Below are 15663 nucleotides of genomic sequence, written 5' to 3'. Positions count from 1 at the left end.
CAGCCAAACATGGCAGATGAGGGTCAGCAAGCTGGCTCAGGATACGCCTTGGGTCCCGTAAGGCCTGGTCAGGTTGGCCTCACCAGGGTCGATGTGCAGGCCGGGCTCCAGGAGGAAGGCTGGGAAGGGGCCTGGAGGAGCAGACCCCGGGCTGCAGGCCGCCTCTGCCCTGGTGCTGTGCTACTCACCACATCAGCTCTTGAGGCTTGCCCCGATCACCTAGATAAAGGGAGCTGAGGGACAGACCCAGGGGCTGGGGGCAGACACTGCTCCAGGACACTGCTCCTCCCAGCAGGCTTTGCCCAGGCCCCCCATGCCTCTAGCTGTCCTGTGGGACAATTAGAAACTCTGCTGACCTCAGGCAGATGACAGCAGCTCAGATGTCACAGGGCAAGAGAAAGAGGCTGTGGGGGCATCAGAAAGAATAGTGGGCAGATAAATAGATGGAAGGATAACGAGTTTCATTATGTAGGTGGGAAAACCCATGAATCTAAATGAGTGCCCTGGGGCCACTGTGCCACCAGGACCAACACGAATAACAGGATACGAGATATCTTTTACTGATGATTAACTCTGTACCAACGGGCATGCAATTTCTCTGTGGTGTGATTACCAAGTAGGAGGGCAAATTTCCATAAGCTACCTTTGGAAATAAGCCTCTCTTTTATGGCGGTGTTCTCTGCTCATCTCATCTACGATCACTTTCATCCTGTCCACACATCTATAATCCTCATGTGTAAAGATGCCGACAAGGTCTCAATTTCAAAGAAATGGCAGAGAACATGACCTCTAAAGCATCTCCTTGGGACCCTCCCTCTCAAAAGCAACCAACAAATTTCTTAGAATCATGAGTAAAACAACCAGATGCTATCCCACGCAGGCTCCCTCCCCACCACCCTTCCCCACCCCATCTCCCGAATGCATAGTGGATGACTCTGTATGTATTACTAGTCAACATTCCCATAGCTATAGCTAGGATGCAAGCCAAACTGATCCTCTCTCTGCTTTTCCCAGCTTTGGATCTCAACCTAGGAAGAGTAACCATCAGCCAGACAGTAGACCTTAGGCAGAGGCAGGTCAAGGGAGTTACCTAAGGTCCTGAAGCCTGTAAGCCCGGACCTGCTCACCCACTAAGCTCGGTATTTATGCATTTGTCCATCTGGCCATCCAACATGTATGGAGCACATGCTGGGGAATTCTTCAGAGAATAAAATGGACAAGGTCTCTGCCCTCACGGGGTTTACAATCCAGTTGCGGGGGACAGTCAGACATTAAATAAGAAAAGGTGGGGAGAAAGCACATGGACCATAAGGAGAAAATAGCCTTCTCAGGCACGGGGCCCCCTGCACTCACTGGTTGCTGGTTAGGGGGTGCAGGTATGGAAACGATGCAGTGAAGACATGGATATAAAGGAAATATTGGGAAGTTACCAGATGTGATGGTTAATACTGGGTGTCAACTTGATTGGGTTGAAGAACACAAAGTATTGCTCCTTGGTGTGTCTATGAGTGTGCTGCCAAAGGAGATTTACATTTGAGTCAGTGGGCTGGGAAAGGCAGACCCACCCTTCATCTGGGTGGGCACAATCTAATAAGCTGCCAATGCAGCTGGAATATAAGCAGGCAGAAAAAATATGAATAGACAGGCTGGCCCAGCCTCCCAACCTACATCTTTCTCCCATGCTGGATGCGCCCTGCCCTTGAACATCGGATCCAAGTTCCTCAGTTTTGGAACTTGGACTGGCTTTCCTTGCTCCCCAGCCTGCCGACAGCCTATTGTGGGACCTTGTGATCGTGTGAGTTAATACTTAATAAACTCCCCTTTATAAATATATATATATGTATATATTCCATTAGTTCTGTCCCTCTAGAGAGCCCAGGAGTGGTCAATAACAGCTTTAAGCAAAACACAACTTATCAACTAGACTTGGGTTAGTAGCGAACACTAGAAACTTGTTTAGAGAGACCTGTTTCATCTAATGATGATTTGCTCATTTTGATTTTTGTTTATTCCATTGATGGTCCCCATGGAATAGAAAATAAGGAGGGAAAAGGCCAGGGTCAGAGTCAGATCATAACAGCACAGGTTGCTAGGCCACAAACCCCTGTCTAGCCTTTGAACCTCGGGGCACCTTAGTTATCCCTGAAACTCAACAACCATAGGGGCAGCAGATAAAGTTATAACCAAGTATCTGCTGCCACCTCATTATCTGGGAGTTACTCTGACTTGCACAAGGACACACCAGTTTCTTTCCCCTAGGGTGTCAAGCCAACCTCCCTGATATCCAGGTCACCTCCCTATACCAAGGCCCTGGGATAGGGCCAAGGACAGAAATCTACCTGCATATGTGGCCTTCTTCTTGCCTTAGGAAACTGCTGTATGCAAGTTCCTTGCAGGTGCCTTGAAACTGACTTTAATGGAGCACAATGAAGGGCCCCAACCCTGGGTCAGCTCATCTCTCCCCACTTCCTTCTGTGGCGACAGACCCATCCTCCTTTGGGAGCAGCTCCTCTTCTCATGCCAACCCCATGGCCCTGTGGGGGCTGTCATGCTGCTCCTCCAGGACCATGTCTCCGCCTTGCTAACTAGCCCAGGGATGAGGACCTGACTCTAGGCAGCTGTGCCAATAAAGGGACCTTTCCAGGAAAGACAGGCTGTCCCATGTGGAAGACACTTCTGCAGTGGGAGTCAGATGGCTTCCAAACCCCTCCCTCCTGCCATCCCCATGCTTGTGTGATTTGGCTGTCAGCCTTCTTCTGATTACACAGATACCTGGCAGATTACAGTTGGGTATCAGGGACCCAGAGTTTCCCGGGAAATGTGAGCATGATGAGGCTAAAGTGTTGGCTCAGCTCTGTCTCCATTGCTCTGGGATCAGCTGCCACACAAGTCACCCCACTGACTACACCAGCAAAGAACCTCTTGGGGTCAAGGTCCAGCTCCACTATCTGTTTACCTTCCTAGCTCCAGGGTCTGCCTTGCCCTTTTTGGGACTTCAACACTGGGCTAGTCACTTCCTTAGGGGACTACAGTCACTTTTTCCTTGGAACTCCACTGACATCTGTCCTCAGTTGCCCCTGCTACCATGGTTCTGAATGCAGGGAGGTAGCCTGGGGCTGGGGGCTGCAAATGAGCTATAGTATTACAAAGATGTGAATTCATGTCCTGGCTCTGTTACCTCCTAGCTGTGTGACCTGGGGCAAGTATCCCTGCCTCTCTGTGCCTCATTTCCTTCATCTGTCAAATGAAGGTGATGATACCTACAGATCAGGGTGGTAATGATGATGTTGAGATACCACCTGTGAATGGATTCTGGTAAGGAATCAAGAAATACTATTTTCAATGTTTAAAAAGTGAGCAGGATATGGTGGTACATGCCTAGAGTTCCAGCCACTCGGGGGACTGAGGCAGGAGGATCGCTTGAGCTCAGGAGTTCGGGGCTGCAGTGAGCCCTGATCACACTACTGCATTCCAGCCTGGGTGACAGAGTGAGACTCCATCTTATAAATGAATGAATGAATGAATGCTATTTTCTACATCCATCCCCTGGATGTGATTATTCCTGTTTCCTGCAGGCTCTTAAAAGGCGCTCCCTCTAACTTGGGATCTGGAAGGGATATCAAACCCCTGCGTCCAACCCTTCACAAAAGCACAACCAGCCAATCTCCCTTCTCCTCTTGGCCACTCCAATTTTAGCAGCTTTTCTGGCTCCCTTAAATACATTCAGCTTATCTGAGATAGTGCCTCCTCATAAGCTAAAACACCCCCAGTCCTGCCACCTAATTTCTCCAATTTCCCCCGGCAAATAAACCAAAAGGCTCTTGAATTCTCTCTCCTTCAGTGGTCTGCCAAGGAATAATGACGCGCTCTGTCAGTTCCCACAATTCCCTTAGTGCTCCTCAACCCACTAAATTATCTTAAATGCCCGCCCTGTCTCTAACCTGTACTGAATTTTAAAAGTGCATTGTAACTGTCAAATGAAAACCAGAACCACAACGAAGAGTCCACAGTTGTTATCTGCCTCTCATCGTCTGCTTTTAAAGGCTGGAGTGGGAATCATGTTATACAGGTGAAATGGGAAAAGTCAAGCCCACATTTGTAGACTTTGAGACACTTGGTTTTACATAAATGAGATTGATCAAACAGTTGAATCTGCTCTTCCCATTTTGATCTATCCACTTTGAGCTGCAATACACCAACCTTTCTTGTTTTCCTCATTCTTAATGTTGCCTCATGGTGAACCACATTAGGTAAGAATTTATTAAGTGCTTCTGATACGCCTGGTAGCATTCAGGGAGCCGGAGAACTCCAGCAGAGTTCAGGGCTGGGCACATCCTGTCAGCCTGGAGCTCTGCTCCCTGGGCTATTTGCACGCTCTATCTCCTCCCTCCTTGACCCTTTCCTCTGACATTTGCCTCTGGGACCTAAGTCCACCCATTGCTTGGGCATGGGGGCTCCCCCTGTGGCCTGGGCTTGAGCCCCAGTTGCAGCCTCTCAGAGGAGTCAGGAAACCCCACACTCTTCTGGGAGCTGCTGGTAACTGGCCTTACCCTAACAGGGCCATTGGATTAGATGATGCCAACACCAGACTCCAAATCACCACACACTCAAGACAGAAACTAGAAATAAGAGATTTCCAGGACAGGCCTCCAAAAAGAACATGAAAAGAACCTATCTCCTTAACCTTTTTGGGTCATGAAGGTTATGACCCTCATCTTTGAGAATCTGATGAAAACGATTGATCCTCATCTCTGAAAGACGATGTGAACACAGTCTTGTGAATTGGACTTCTGGGGGTTTACAAGACCCCTGAAACCCCATGGGACAATGCAGAAGTCCACAGGTTCAGGCTAAGAACCCAAAGTACCTGGAAACAGGTTTTCAATTTCAACACTCAAGAAGAGATGAACAGATTTTCTTTTTTCAAAATAAAAAGGGGTCATAAAAAACATGAGTTCATCCTAAAATAGTCATTCAACACTAAAGTATAAAAAGAAAAGGAAAATCACCCATAAATCCTACCACCCAGAGAACCCCATAAGGAATATTTTAGTATTTGAGTATATATGTGCCCTGCCAGAGGCTAAACATGTGCTTCTGTCCCTGCTCCGGTGGGAATGGTGACGGATGGTCACTCAGGCCCAAGGACATTGTTCTCTCTCCCCAAGAGGAGCAAATAAGTTTCCTGTGTCTCAAAGGTCTGCAACCCACTGAGGCCACCAAACCAGCAACCTGTCCTTGAGGGTGGGTGGGTTGTCTGCCTTCTGTGTAAAGGCTCAAAAGACATAGCCAGACAGGCGAGGGGCTTTGGGGAGGCCACCTCAAGGAAAGAGAGAATGTGGCCCAGGGTGGGGCCTGCACTCTCAGGCATGTGGACATCCCACAAGAGCTGCCCCACCCTCTGGTAGATACCTAGGGGTGGTGTGGACGGGCAGACCCCTGGCCAGTGGAGTCCAGCCCCTCGGATGACACAGGGAAAAGAGAAAAGCAAAGAGAGGCAAGATGTGATGCTGAAGCTCCAGCCAGATAAATCCTAGAGAGGGGCCATGCATCCCAGCCACCTCCCCATTCTTTCCCACCTGAGCCCACCCCTGAGCTACGGCTCTGAGGCACAGGGTAACATCTGTAGTGTGTGTGACAGCCACACTGGCAGGAGGGCAGGATGGTAGTGAGGGCAGGATGGTGAGGCAGTCCCAGAGCTCCCTCCCAGGTGCCCGCCCTACTTCACCCTCGTGTACAGGATTCAGATTCTGCCCCTGTCGCCTCTTTTAGATCAGCCTCTTCCTTCTCTCTTGTGAGGTGGGGCTGCTGGTACATAACAGGGCTCTGCCTCTGATCAGCACTCACTTCATTTCAAGGTGGGCTTCCTCCTTTTAATGTCATCAGCATGGGGCCAAAGCCCTGTTGCCAAGACAACAGGGAGTGAGTGGGGTCTGCACTGGGTGGCTTAGCTCAGCAGGCGCACACTCTGCCTACCAGACTCCAGCTGGCCTCGCGCTCTCCCTGCAGTGGGTACAGCCACATAAATCCTGTGGCTTTCTATTCTGTTCATCTCTTCAGTGGATCTTAGAGATCTCCAGGCACTTTCCTGAATTCACTGAATACTTCTACTAATGCTTTCTATTTTTACTAACTAGCCATGATAGTATTTGCTCTTGCTGATTCAAGACACACACACACACACACACACACACACACACACACACACTCTCTCTCTCTCTCTCTCTCCCCCACCCACCCCCAAATAAAGGTACCATTTTAAAATTTAATATATTATGCACAACCTTCCAAGTCAATAGAGACAGGTCTATGTGATCATGAGGTAATGGGGTATTTACTGTTGTACACGTTGGTTGCCTTCTCCTTTGTTTCCTATTACAAATGATGCTGCAGTAAACATCTTTAAACAGATCTCTATCCCCTCATCTAATTATTGATGAGAACTTCTTTAAGATAAGGAACTAAGAAGAAAAAAGGGAAGAAGGGAGAAAGGGAAGAAGGGAAGGAGGGAGAGAGGGAGAGAGGGAGGGAGACAGAGAGGGACAGAGGGAGGGAGGGAGACAGAGAGGGACAGAGGGAGGGAGGGAGACAGAGAGGGAGGGAGGGAGGTCAATATCTAGCTCCACCCTGAAAGAAAACTAGAAATGACCCACAGACATAAATGTGTCCATTCTCAGCTTGCAGAAGAACCTGCTACATGACACTCTCACCTTCCCACTCCAATGCATCTACAACATGAGCTTAAGAAATTGTGACAATAGCTTATTTGTCAGATTTAATTTTGTCACTCATCTATGGTGTTTTTTTTTTTTGTCACCTGCAGATATTTAACTCTATGTGGCAACTGGACATAAAGCATTCTGAGGAAAAGCAAAATTAAAACTCCCAGAAATCAAACAGAAAGTAAAATCTTTAAGAAAAGGACTAAAATTAACAAAAAATACAGAATTTAAAACTTTGGTCGCAATGAAGAGATGGCGATATGACAGAACTCTCAGGCTAACAATGTAAACCTTCACTTTCAATTTCTCATACTTTTTGTCTCCAGCTGAACAAAATAAAAGCCCAGGAGGAAGCGCATTGGGGCTTTTAGAATAGAGGACACAGTACGTTAGATCCTGGGCATTCTAAGGGCTTGCATCCCCAAATCTTTTCCATGAAGCATACTGAGATCTTCACACATCCCCACATTCAAACATACCACTCTGTACTTTTCTCCACTGAACGTACACAGGACAAAGAACAGAGGACGACCACCTCCCCTGGCTGTGTGGCAGGACGTGGCTTCCTCAGCAGCTGAGCAGCTCACTTCCTGCTACTTTCATCAAGATGTGTGCCTCAGCAGAATCACTATCACCATATACTACAGATCTCAGGGGTCCCTGCAAAGAGTCGAAACCACAAATGCTAATGGCCATCTACAAGAGTGAGCAGGACTGAGGACACAAGGGTCTGAACCACCGAGGAAGGTGTCACAGCACCCTGGCACCTGTCAGGGCTCCTTGCTTGCCTACTCAGAGGCAGTTCTATGTTAATGTACACACTGTTCTATCAAGCATTGTTATTTTCTTTCTTAGCGGATATCAGACTGAAAGCAGCACAGAAAAAGGGAGGGGATATAGGGGATCAGGGCCACAGGAAACATGATAGCTCTGCAGGTAGAAGAGTTCCCAGGGAAACTATCGAAAACACATGCACACTCTTTCCCTCTCTCCCCCCGCTGTCTCTCCCTCTCTCCCCCTGCCGTCTCTCCCTCTCTCCCACTGCCATCTCTCCCTCTCTCCCCCTCATCTCTCCCTCTCTCCCCCCATCTCTCTCTCTCCCTCTCTCCCTCTGTCTCCCCCTCTCTCACACACACAGAGCTGGCTAAGCGGGGCCTCCTCAGCTCCCCACCTGAGAACTTCTAAGCAGGTTGCCCCCTTGGCTTCTAGACCACTCCTGTCCACAGTCCACCCCCTGGCTGCTGCTGTTCTGTCTCCTTCGTGGCCCCTTGTCCTCTATCTGCCCAGATTTTCTTTTGGCTCTCTCTTCCATCTGCATCACAGGGCACAAATTCAGAAGCTGACAGGGACTAGGCAGGTGGGCGCTGTGGCGACCAAGACAGCACTCTCCCCACCCAGGGAGGCAGCCCCGACTCAGCTGCCCAGCTCCTGCCAGCGGTCCCCGTAATGCTGTGGGCCTCAGGTTGCTGCACAGTCTGGTTTTTCAAAGAGGAGCTGGAAGTTTACATGAAATTGCCTAGTTTTAAAACTTTGGTAAATAAATTAAAAAATCTAAAAACAGGGGTTGGGCCAAACAAAACAAGTTCACAGGCTGTTGGTCTGGAGCAGCTTCCACTGCTCCAAGGAGCCCTGGTCCTCCGGAAACCAGGGCTTCACCAGCAGGGAATACAAAGTCCCCAGATGGTGGCTTCTGACAGGGTCTCTCATAGGCCTCAGACCCTCAGGTCCACTCTTAGGCAGGACACTGCATCCACTGGGCCCGTTGGCTACCTCCAATGATGTCCATGCCCTTCAATGACTCCTCCCAGCCTGGTCTCCTTCCTGCTCTGCCCCAGATTGTCCTGCTGCTCAGGCCCTGTCCCACTTCCCTTCTTGCTCTGAGCACTTCCCCTTGGCCTCTTTATTCAGACCCAGGGAGCCACCAGCCCTGCATGGTTGACTTCCCAGTCTGTGTTCTGAGAATTTACTTCCACCTATGGCAGACTTATCCCAGATGGAAATGAGACATTTACGTGAATGAATGCATGCATGAATGAAGTGTCTACTGAACTCCCTGAGCCAGACTCCTGGGTGCCATGGTAGAGTCCCCCTGATACCATCATCCTAGCCCCACGACACCACCCAATTAGCTAGAGTTCCACAGAACCACCATGACGTCTCTTGGCTTTGCTTCTTCCTTTCAGGGTCAATACCTTCATTGGGGCCACCCTCAGCTTGCTACTAGATGAGCAAAACAGCCTCTGAGGTGCCTCCCAGCATCACCCTTTCACCAGCCTCTGGATTGGCAGTTCTTAGATTTTGTGTGCATTAGACTCACCCAGGGAGTTTGTTAAAGATGCAGATTTCTGGGTTCCACTACCACCAAGATTCTGATTCTTTAAGGAAGGGCACAAAATGTGCTTTTTTTTTTTTTTGGTTTTGGAACATGCATTTTGACAAGCTTCCCAGGTTATTCTGATGAAGGTGCTTTGGAAAACACTGTGCTGGACTGTAGTCTTTCCAAGACACAAATCTGATGGTGTCTTCCTCGCCTCAGTGGCTCCTCACAGCCTCAGGAATAGTGTAGTGATAGGAGGTAGGTCCCAGACTTTGTTCCAACTTCACAACTACCTACAGGTGACTCACCCGGGCCTGCTCTCTCTCTCTCTGCCTTTGCACATTTGGCCAGGAGCACCTGTACTCAGCTGCCTCCTTGACCACTCCTGCTTTCTTTAAAGGATGGACTCAGATGCCACCTCTTTTAGGGGGTCTTCCCCAACTCCAAGCTGGATTGGGTTCCTGTACTCTAGTCTCTCATACTACCCTTCCATAAATGATCTCTAATTCATTTGTTTAACAAACACATACGTAGTGATTACTATGTGCCAGGTACTGTTCTGGGTGTTTTATAAATATTAGTTTGCTGAATCCTTTGCCAACCCTATGAAATACGAACTATCATTGTCCCCATTTTACAGATGGGGAAACCAAGGCACAGAGAGGGTAAAGAAGTTGCCTGAGGTCACATAGCTGGTAAGTGGCAGGACAAGGATTTGATCCAGGCAGTCTGACTCCAGAGCCCACGTTCTTTCTGACCCCACTGTGCTGCTGCCTCTTACCTGTCCCAGCACACAGCACCTGGTATTCCAGGGTGTCGGCTTGTGATTCTTCTCCACTGGACAAAGAGCTCCCTGGGGCCCATGAGGGATTAAACTCTCAGCCCGGGGCCTAACACACAGTGGAAACTAAAGAACATTTGCTAAAGAACAAAGTGTCACATACTCATGGCACTGGATCAATGAGAAAAGATACAATTCATAAAACCTTAGAGTTTAAAGAGACTTTAAATGGGATCAGACTCAATGACCTGTCCAATACTTTACTCTTCAAAGAGCAGCCCTCCAGAGTTTGCAGACTCCAGTGACGGAGAACACACCATCCATTCCACCTCTGCATGGCACTGACTTTTAGGAAGTTCTACCATATGCTTAACTGAAATGTGTCTCCATGTTCACCTCCTCTTGCAGAAAGGGCCCTTCAGATATTGACAGCAACCCTCACTCTCATTTTTGCAGGTTAGTCCTCCTCTTTTCCTCTTTTCCCACTGGGAATCTGAATCTCCAGTTCACCTTCAGCATTTCCTTCGACTCTGCTCTGGCCAATCGGGGCCCTGACCAAGAGGGAAACCCCAGATATGGGTGCCATGTGCTCAGTATAAATTAACCCCATCATGGCCAACGCACTCTGATTAAAAACAAATGCATGCGTGATCTATTTCAAAAGCTTTCCCCACCAAGTGGCTGAAGTAACATAAACTCTGGCAACTTCTGGAACACCAGGAGCCCTGGTTTCTGATGATGGTGCACTATGATGGAACTCTGCGCTGGTTTGCTTAAAAGGTTTATGTTGGCTATGCTTCCATGAGCCAAGGGTTTTCCCGTATCTCCGTTCTCACAGCAACCTTGCAAAACAGCAATAATTAACTCTATTTTACAGAAGAAGGAATAGGACACACAGCCACTTAGCAGGGAAGCTGACATTCAAATTATGATTCTAGAGCCTGCGTGCTCCTGTCACACCACCATTTTGGGAATGGTGGTCAGAACATGGAGAAATGAGCATAAAATCAGCATTAAGAAAATGCAAGGGCCAAGGAGGAAAGTGAATGATTACAAATGAGCACAAGAAGTGGAAACATAACTCATGATTCCTAAGTCTTCACATCCTGACAGTCTTTCCTTGCTGCACTAAAGGAGTCCTTTAATTTGAAGTTATTTTTCCACTTGTATGTATTTTAACTACAATAACCAAAAATATCTATGCCTTGCCTGTTCCCTTCTACAATTCAAACATCAGGAATTTCAGAATGTTTCACCTTCCAAACACAAAACATTAAAGACTTGAAAACATAGACTTATTTTTATTACAGACAATTAGCATATAGCAAGTCATTAGCACCGTTTAAGATGAACATATTTTGAGAAACTGTGAACAGTATCTTAATCTTTTCTGTATTTCCTTACTACCTCCACTTCCACAGTGTAGAAAAACGTCAAACACACATAAGCACTTAATAAATATATGTGGGTTCACTACATACTTTCTGTATCCAGAGGAAGACGTACTTACTTAAGCAATCTGATTTTTGAATCGTAACCGGGCTATTTCTTCTTCACATTCAAAACATCAGGAAAAGAAAACTACCAATAAGACCAAATAAGATATATGATCATTTCAGATAACAAAGCTATATTCTTTACTTAAAGCATGAGAAAACCGAGTTATACTTAGTTGCCTCAAATATGTTACTTAAAGTAATTATATACGCTAATTTGGTATTCAAAAATAAGTAAAAAGAAATGGTAAAGAAAAAAGTCCATATATTTTAGGATAAGAATGAGAACATAAGTGGTATATAAGCGAAACCTGTGCATTATGAATTAGTGCTGTTTCTTACAGTATAATAATAAGCAACCAATAAAGCAATTAAATAAATGGAGCAATTAAACTCACTTCTACAGAAATGGGGAAATTCCAAAGTTACAGTTTACCTAAAAGAAGAGCAGTAAGAACGTCCATATCTTAATATCTTTCCGATCTCCAACGTATCCAAGAATAAAGAGCTCAGACCCAGACAGGCTAATTTACCCTGCAAAATTTTCCTTAAAAAACTATGGCTGAAAATTGGCTTTCCTAAAACAGAAGGTACTTTCAGAAGAGTTATATAAGCAAAACACACAGGCCAATTCAGTGACGTGGAAACCAGCTCATGCAAGAGAAATGCCACAAACACAAGTAACACACATTCATGTCTCAGAACCTGTCAGCCTCTCAAAATAAAATCAGGGTTGATTGTAACATCCTACCTCTCCAACCAAAGGATGGAAAATTTTTAATGAAAATTTATAAACAAACTACTGAAAATCTTACCACACTTTTTGGAAAGGATTCATATTTTACAATTCATTTGCCATCTGGAATATTTTTAAACTTCTGATGCCCACCTTCTTTTGACCTCTTTTCTAATTCTGGAAGGATAAAACGAGTATTTTAAATTCTTTTTACTATTAGAAATAGCCTGTCATATGCATGTACATGGAAATATGTCACAATTGGAAGTGAATCAGGGAAACTTCCTCAAAGCCTCCTCTCTTGAAACCACCTCCTCCTAGAGCCAAGCCTTCCCCATGTTCCTCTGTGCACTCATAACATCCCACTTACCGAGCCACCTGCCCTTCTTTCCATCATTCAAACTGCAACAGAAATGCCCCTCCTCACACAGCTGTCCTGGGTGGTGTGGGTGCCAACTGCTTGTCTCCCACCCATCAGGGTGAGGTGGTTAAATGGAGAGAAGGCAGGTGACAGCAACAACATAATTCCTGGCATCACACAGATGTTTTCTCAGCTTCAAATACACAGCAACAGAAGGAAAGAAAATAAGGTTCCATCTGCTTTTTAGAGCAGGCATGGATTCATGCATTCAGCAGACATTTACAAAATATTACTACGTGCTAGGCAGTGCTGGTTCCTGGGATACAGAGAGAAACAGGATGTGGTCCTGCTCTCAACGAGCAGACAATCTGGTAGAAGGAAAAGACACAAGAACTGAAAATTATACTAGTGCATGGTTAGTGAAAGGAGGGGGCCGGGCGTGGTGGTTCACGCCTGTAATACCAGAACTTAGGGAGGCTGATGTTCTTACTGCTCTTCTTCTAGGTAAACTGTGACTTTGGAATTTCCCCATTTCTGTAGAAATGGAGTTTAATTGCTCCATTTATTTAATTGCTTTATTGGTTGCTTATTATTGTGCTGTAAAAAATGGCACTAATCCATAATGCACAGGTTTATGCTTATGTAACACTTATGTTCTCACTTGAGGTCAGGAGTTTGAGACCAGTCTGGGCAACATGGTGAAACCCTGCCCTGTCGCTATAAAAATACAAAAAATTAGCTAGGTGTGGTGGTGCATGCCTCCAGTCCTAGCTATCCAGGAAGCTGAGGCGGGAAGATTACCTAAACTCCTAAACTCGGATGTTGAGTCTGCAATGAGCTGTGATCGTGCTACTGCACTCCAGCCTGGGCAACGGAGTAAGACCCTATTTCAAGAAAAAAACGGGGGAAGGAAGGAAGGAAAGGAGGGAGGGAGACAGGTTCAAGGATTCAGAGCATCCTGATATATATAAAAGAAGCACCAAACCCTTAAGTATTCCTGGAAGGGTCCTAGAGGAGAAGAGGCAAGGGCTGAAAGGAAAACAATGAGAGGGGGTGAGGAGGAGAACGCTCTTGGCAAAGGAGCACCAGGATCTGAGCACAGAAGCAGCAGAGAGGGGCCACAGGAGGGCAAGGGGCCTCTCAGAAGACCATGGGCCACCACTGAGGTGTTGCCACTAAGGAGGTCCTGGGGCCAGATCTGTGTCTGAGAACAGCCACTCTTAGGTGAGCTGTAGTGTGCACAGATTTGGGGCCTGGCCTGAGCCTAGGAATCTCAGTGGAGAATGCTACATGGTGAGGCCCATGGCCTGGTTTTATCAGAGTCCTCCTGTCTCGTCACAGGGGATTTCCCATGCAGCCCCTGCTGCCTGGGGGGTGGGTTTGATACTGGTGACCTAATCTCCCCACCCTCCCCGAAACAACTCCAGCCCCGCGGCTGACTGAAGGCTAAACAGACACCCAACTTGCAAGGACCCAATCAAAGGGCCAAACACCTCTGCTCTGTGTGGCTCAGCATAAGAAGTCAAGCAGGGCCACTCAGTGTCTCCATCTGGTGAATCTGAACAAAAAATCTGGGAATAACCAGGCAGTTCAGGAATTCATGCAAAAGTCAAAAGAACACACGAACACTGCTCGGTGGTTTAGGATCCCTCCTTGCAACCGGCCACTGTGAGTGCCAACAATAAAAAGACTTCGTTGTCTTCAGCCTCATTGTTCATTTATAAAACAAGCCTTTGGGGCCTCCTTGTTTCCTATGAAGCCCCTACCCTCCCACGACCTGCGGGGCCCGGCTCTACTCACAGAACTGCAGGCTGAGGCTCACAAAGGCCAGCAGCGCAGCCAGGGCCAGCAGCAGCAAGAAGCGGTTGCGGAAAAGCATTATTAAGTATTCTATTTTCTCTTCATGGTTTCACCTCAAATCGGGAACATGTCCTGTGAATAAAGCAGAGGTGATAAATGAGTGTTTAGAGGTGGAAAACTAAATTTGTCAACTGAAAATAACCAAACTTGTCAACTGAAAATAATCTGATTAGCCCAGTCCCCTGGCAGGGAAGCATGCATCTCTAGCTGGAGAACAACAGCATGCTCTATGATTAGTCTTTGCCCCCAAATAAGCCCAAGCGAGAATGCTCCCTTCAAGTTAGTAAGCAAAAACTAGTTCCTGAATGCTTTATCTGACATCAACAAGGAATGAGATATTTTACAGACATGACCTTCCCAAGGAAAAACGCAAAGGATGTTTATTGGGTATTTACAATGTGCTGGACAATAAGGGAAATCTTCACACGGACTCATCTTGCTGTGACCTTTAACCTTTAAATCTTCAAGGTTTTTTGGTGGACATTCTGCTGAAATGATCTTGGTATTCTTTAATTGTAATTGTTAATCTGAACAACAATCATCACAACATGTCCCCCAATGCCTTGGGGGATGGTCTGGGTGTGCAAAAGGATTTGCTCCTACACTGACTAGCTCCATCCGCTAATTGAGACCTCCCTTCATCCTGGACCACTAAGCCTGTTTCAGCTGTATCCATGGGTCTTCTGGAAGCCTCGTCCTGCCTATTCAAAATTCCCCTAACCACATTGGAAGTGTGCAAGAGGACTTTTTAAAAAAGCTGAATAAGGTCCTAAATGTCCCTTCTGTGGAAAAAAAAAAAATGAATGACTACTATAACTTTTACCCTATCAGTTTTAGAAGTCAAGTTTATTTCCTGGTTCTCTTTGGGATTTTAAAGAGAACTTGCAAACCATAGTCTCTTTAGAAAAGGTTCTTAAACTACAGTTAGATTGTAACGGTAATTTCAAACTTGAATCTTTTCCCCATTCAAATATAATCTTCTTCAGAGACCAGACAGACAAAATCAGATAAAAGCTCATCTGCTAATGTGTGAGGGCTGCGTAACTGTGAATATAACTGAATATAGCCATTAAGCTGTACACCTGGGGTGAATCCTATCTCAATAAGCTGTACTATGAAAAGCACATCCTTTGGGAATGAAGCAGGAGCCAGACTCCCAGAGCCCCTCGCCTACCACCTCCTCCCCAAGGGCCCAGTAGGTGACTTTGAAAACCCACTTGTTTAAGGGACCTGTCAGACTTTCTACCAAAAGAGAACATTTGCTAACAGATTGATGAAAACACACTTGCACCTTACGATTGCGCCTGTGTGTCCAGCAACCAGCATCTCTGCTAACAAACAGATCCCAATTTCATTTTATTTATTGATTTTGTGGTTTTGTAACTCTATT

The 15663-nt window shown here is 46.5% G+C and overlaps 1 protein-coding gene across 8 annotated transcripts in view; it reads right to left on the bottom strand.

Annotated features, from left to right (window-relative positions):
• Positions 1-15663, bottom strand: part of PXYLP1 (2-phosphoxylose phosphatase 1) — a 63086-nt gene that overhangs the window by 20231 nt on the left and 27192 nt on the right. For 6 of the 8 annotated variants that reach the window (XM_034957516.2, XM_063602959.1, XM_055110543.1 and 3 more), the window contains one exon: positions 14214-14345. In XM_034957516.2, the coding sequence (XP_034813407.1) occupies positions 14214-14292 (79 nt within the window). In that variant the 5' untranslated portion in view covers positions 14293-14345. Of the gene's footprint in view, positions 1-83; positions 283-11330; positions 11397-14213; positions 14346-15663 lie in introns of those variants that run through there. The other 2 variants (XM_055110548.1, XM_055110547.2) reach the window with 2 other exon arrangements.

Source organism: Pan paniscus, chromosome 2, assembly GCF_029289425.2.
Source record: "Pan paniscus chromosome 2, NHGRI_mPanPan1-v2.0_pri, whole genome shotgun sequence".
In the NCBI taxonomy this organism is placed as follows: domain Eukaryota; kingdom Metazoa; phylum Chordata; class Mammalia; order Primates; family Hominidae; genus Pan; species Pan paniscus.
The sequence above is the reverse complement of the archived record's forward strand: the minus strand, read 5'-3'. Positions and strand labels throughout refer to the sequence as shown.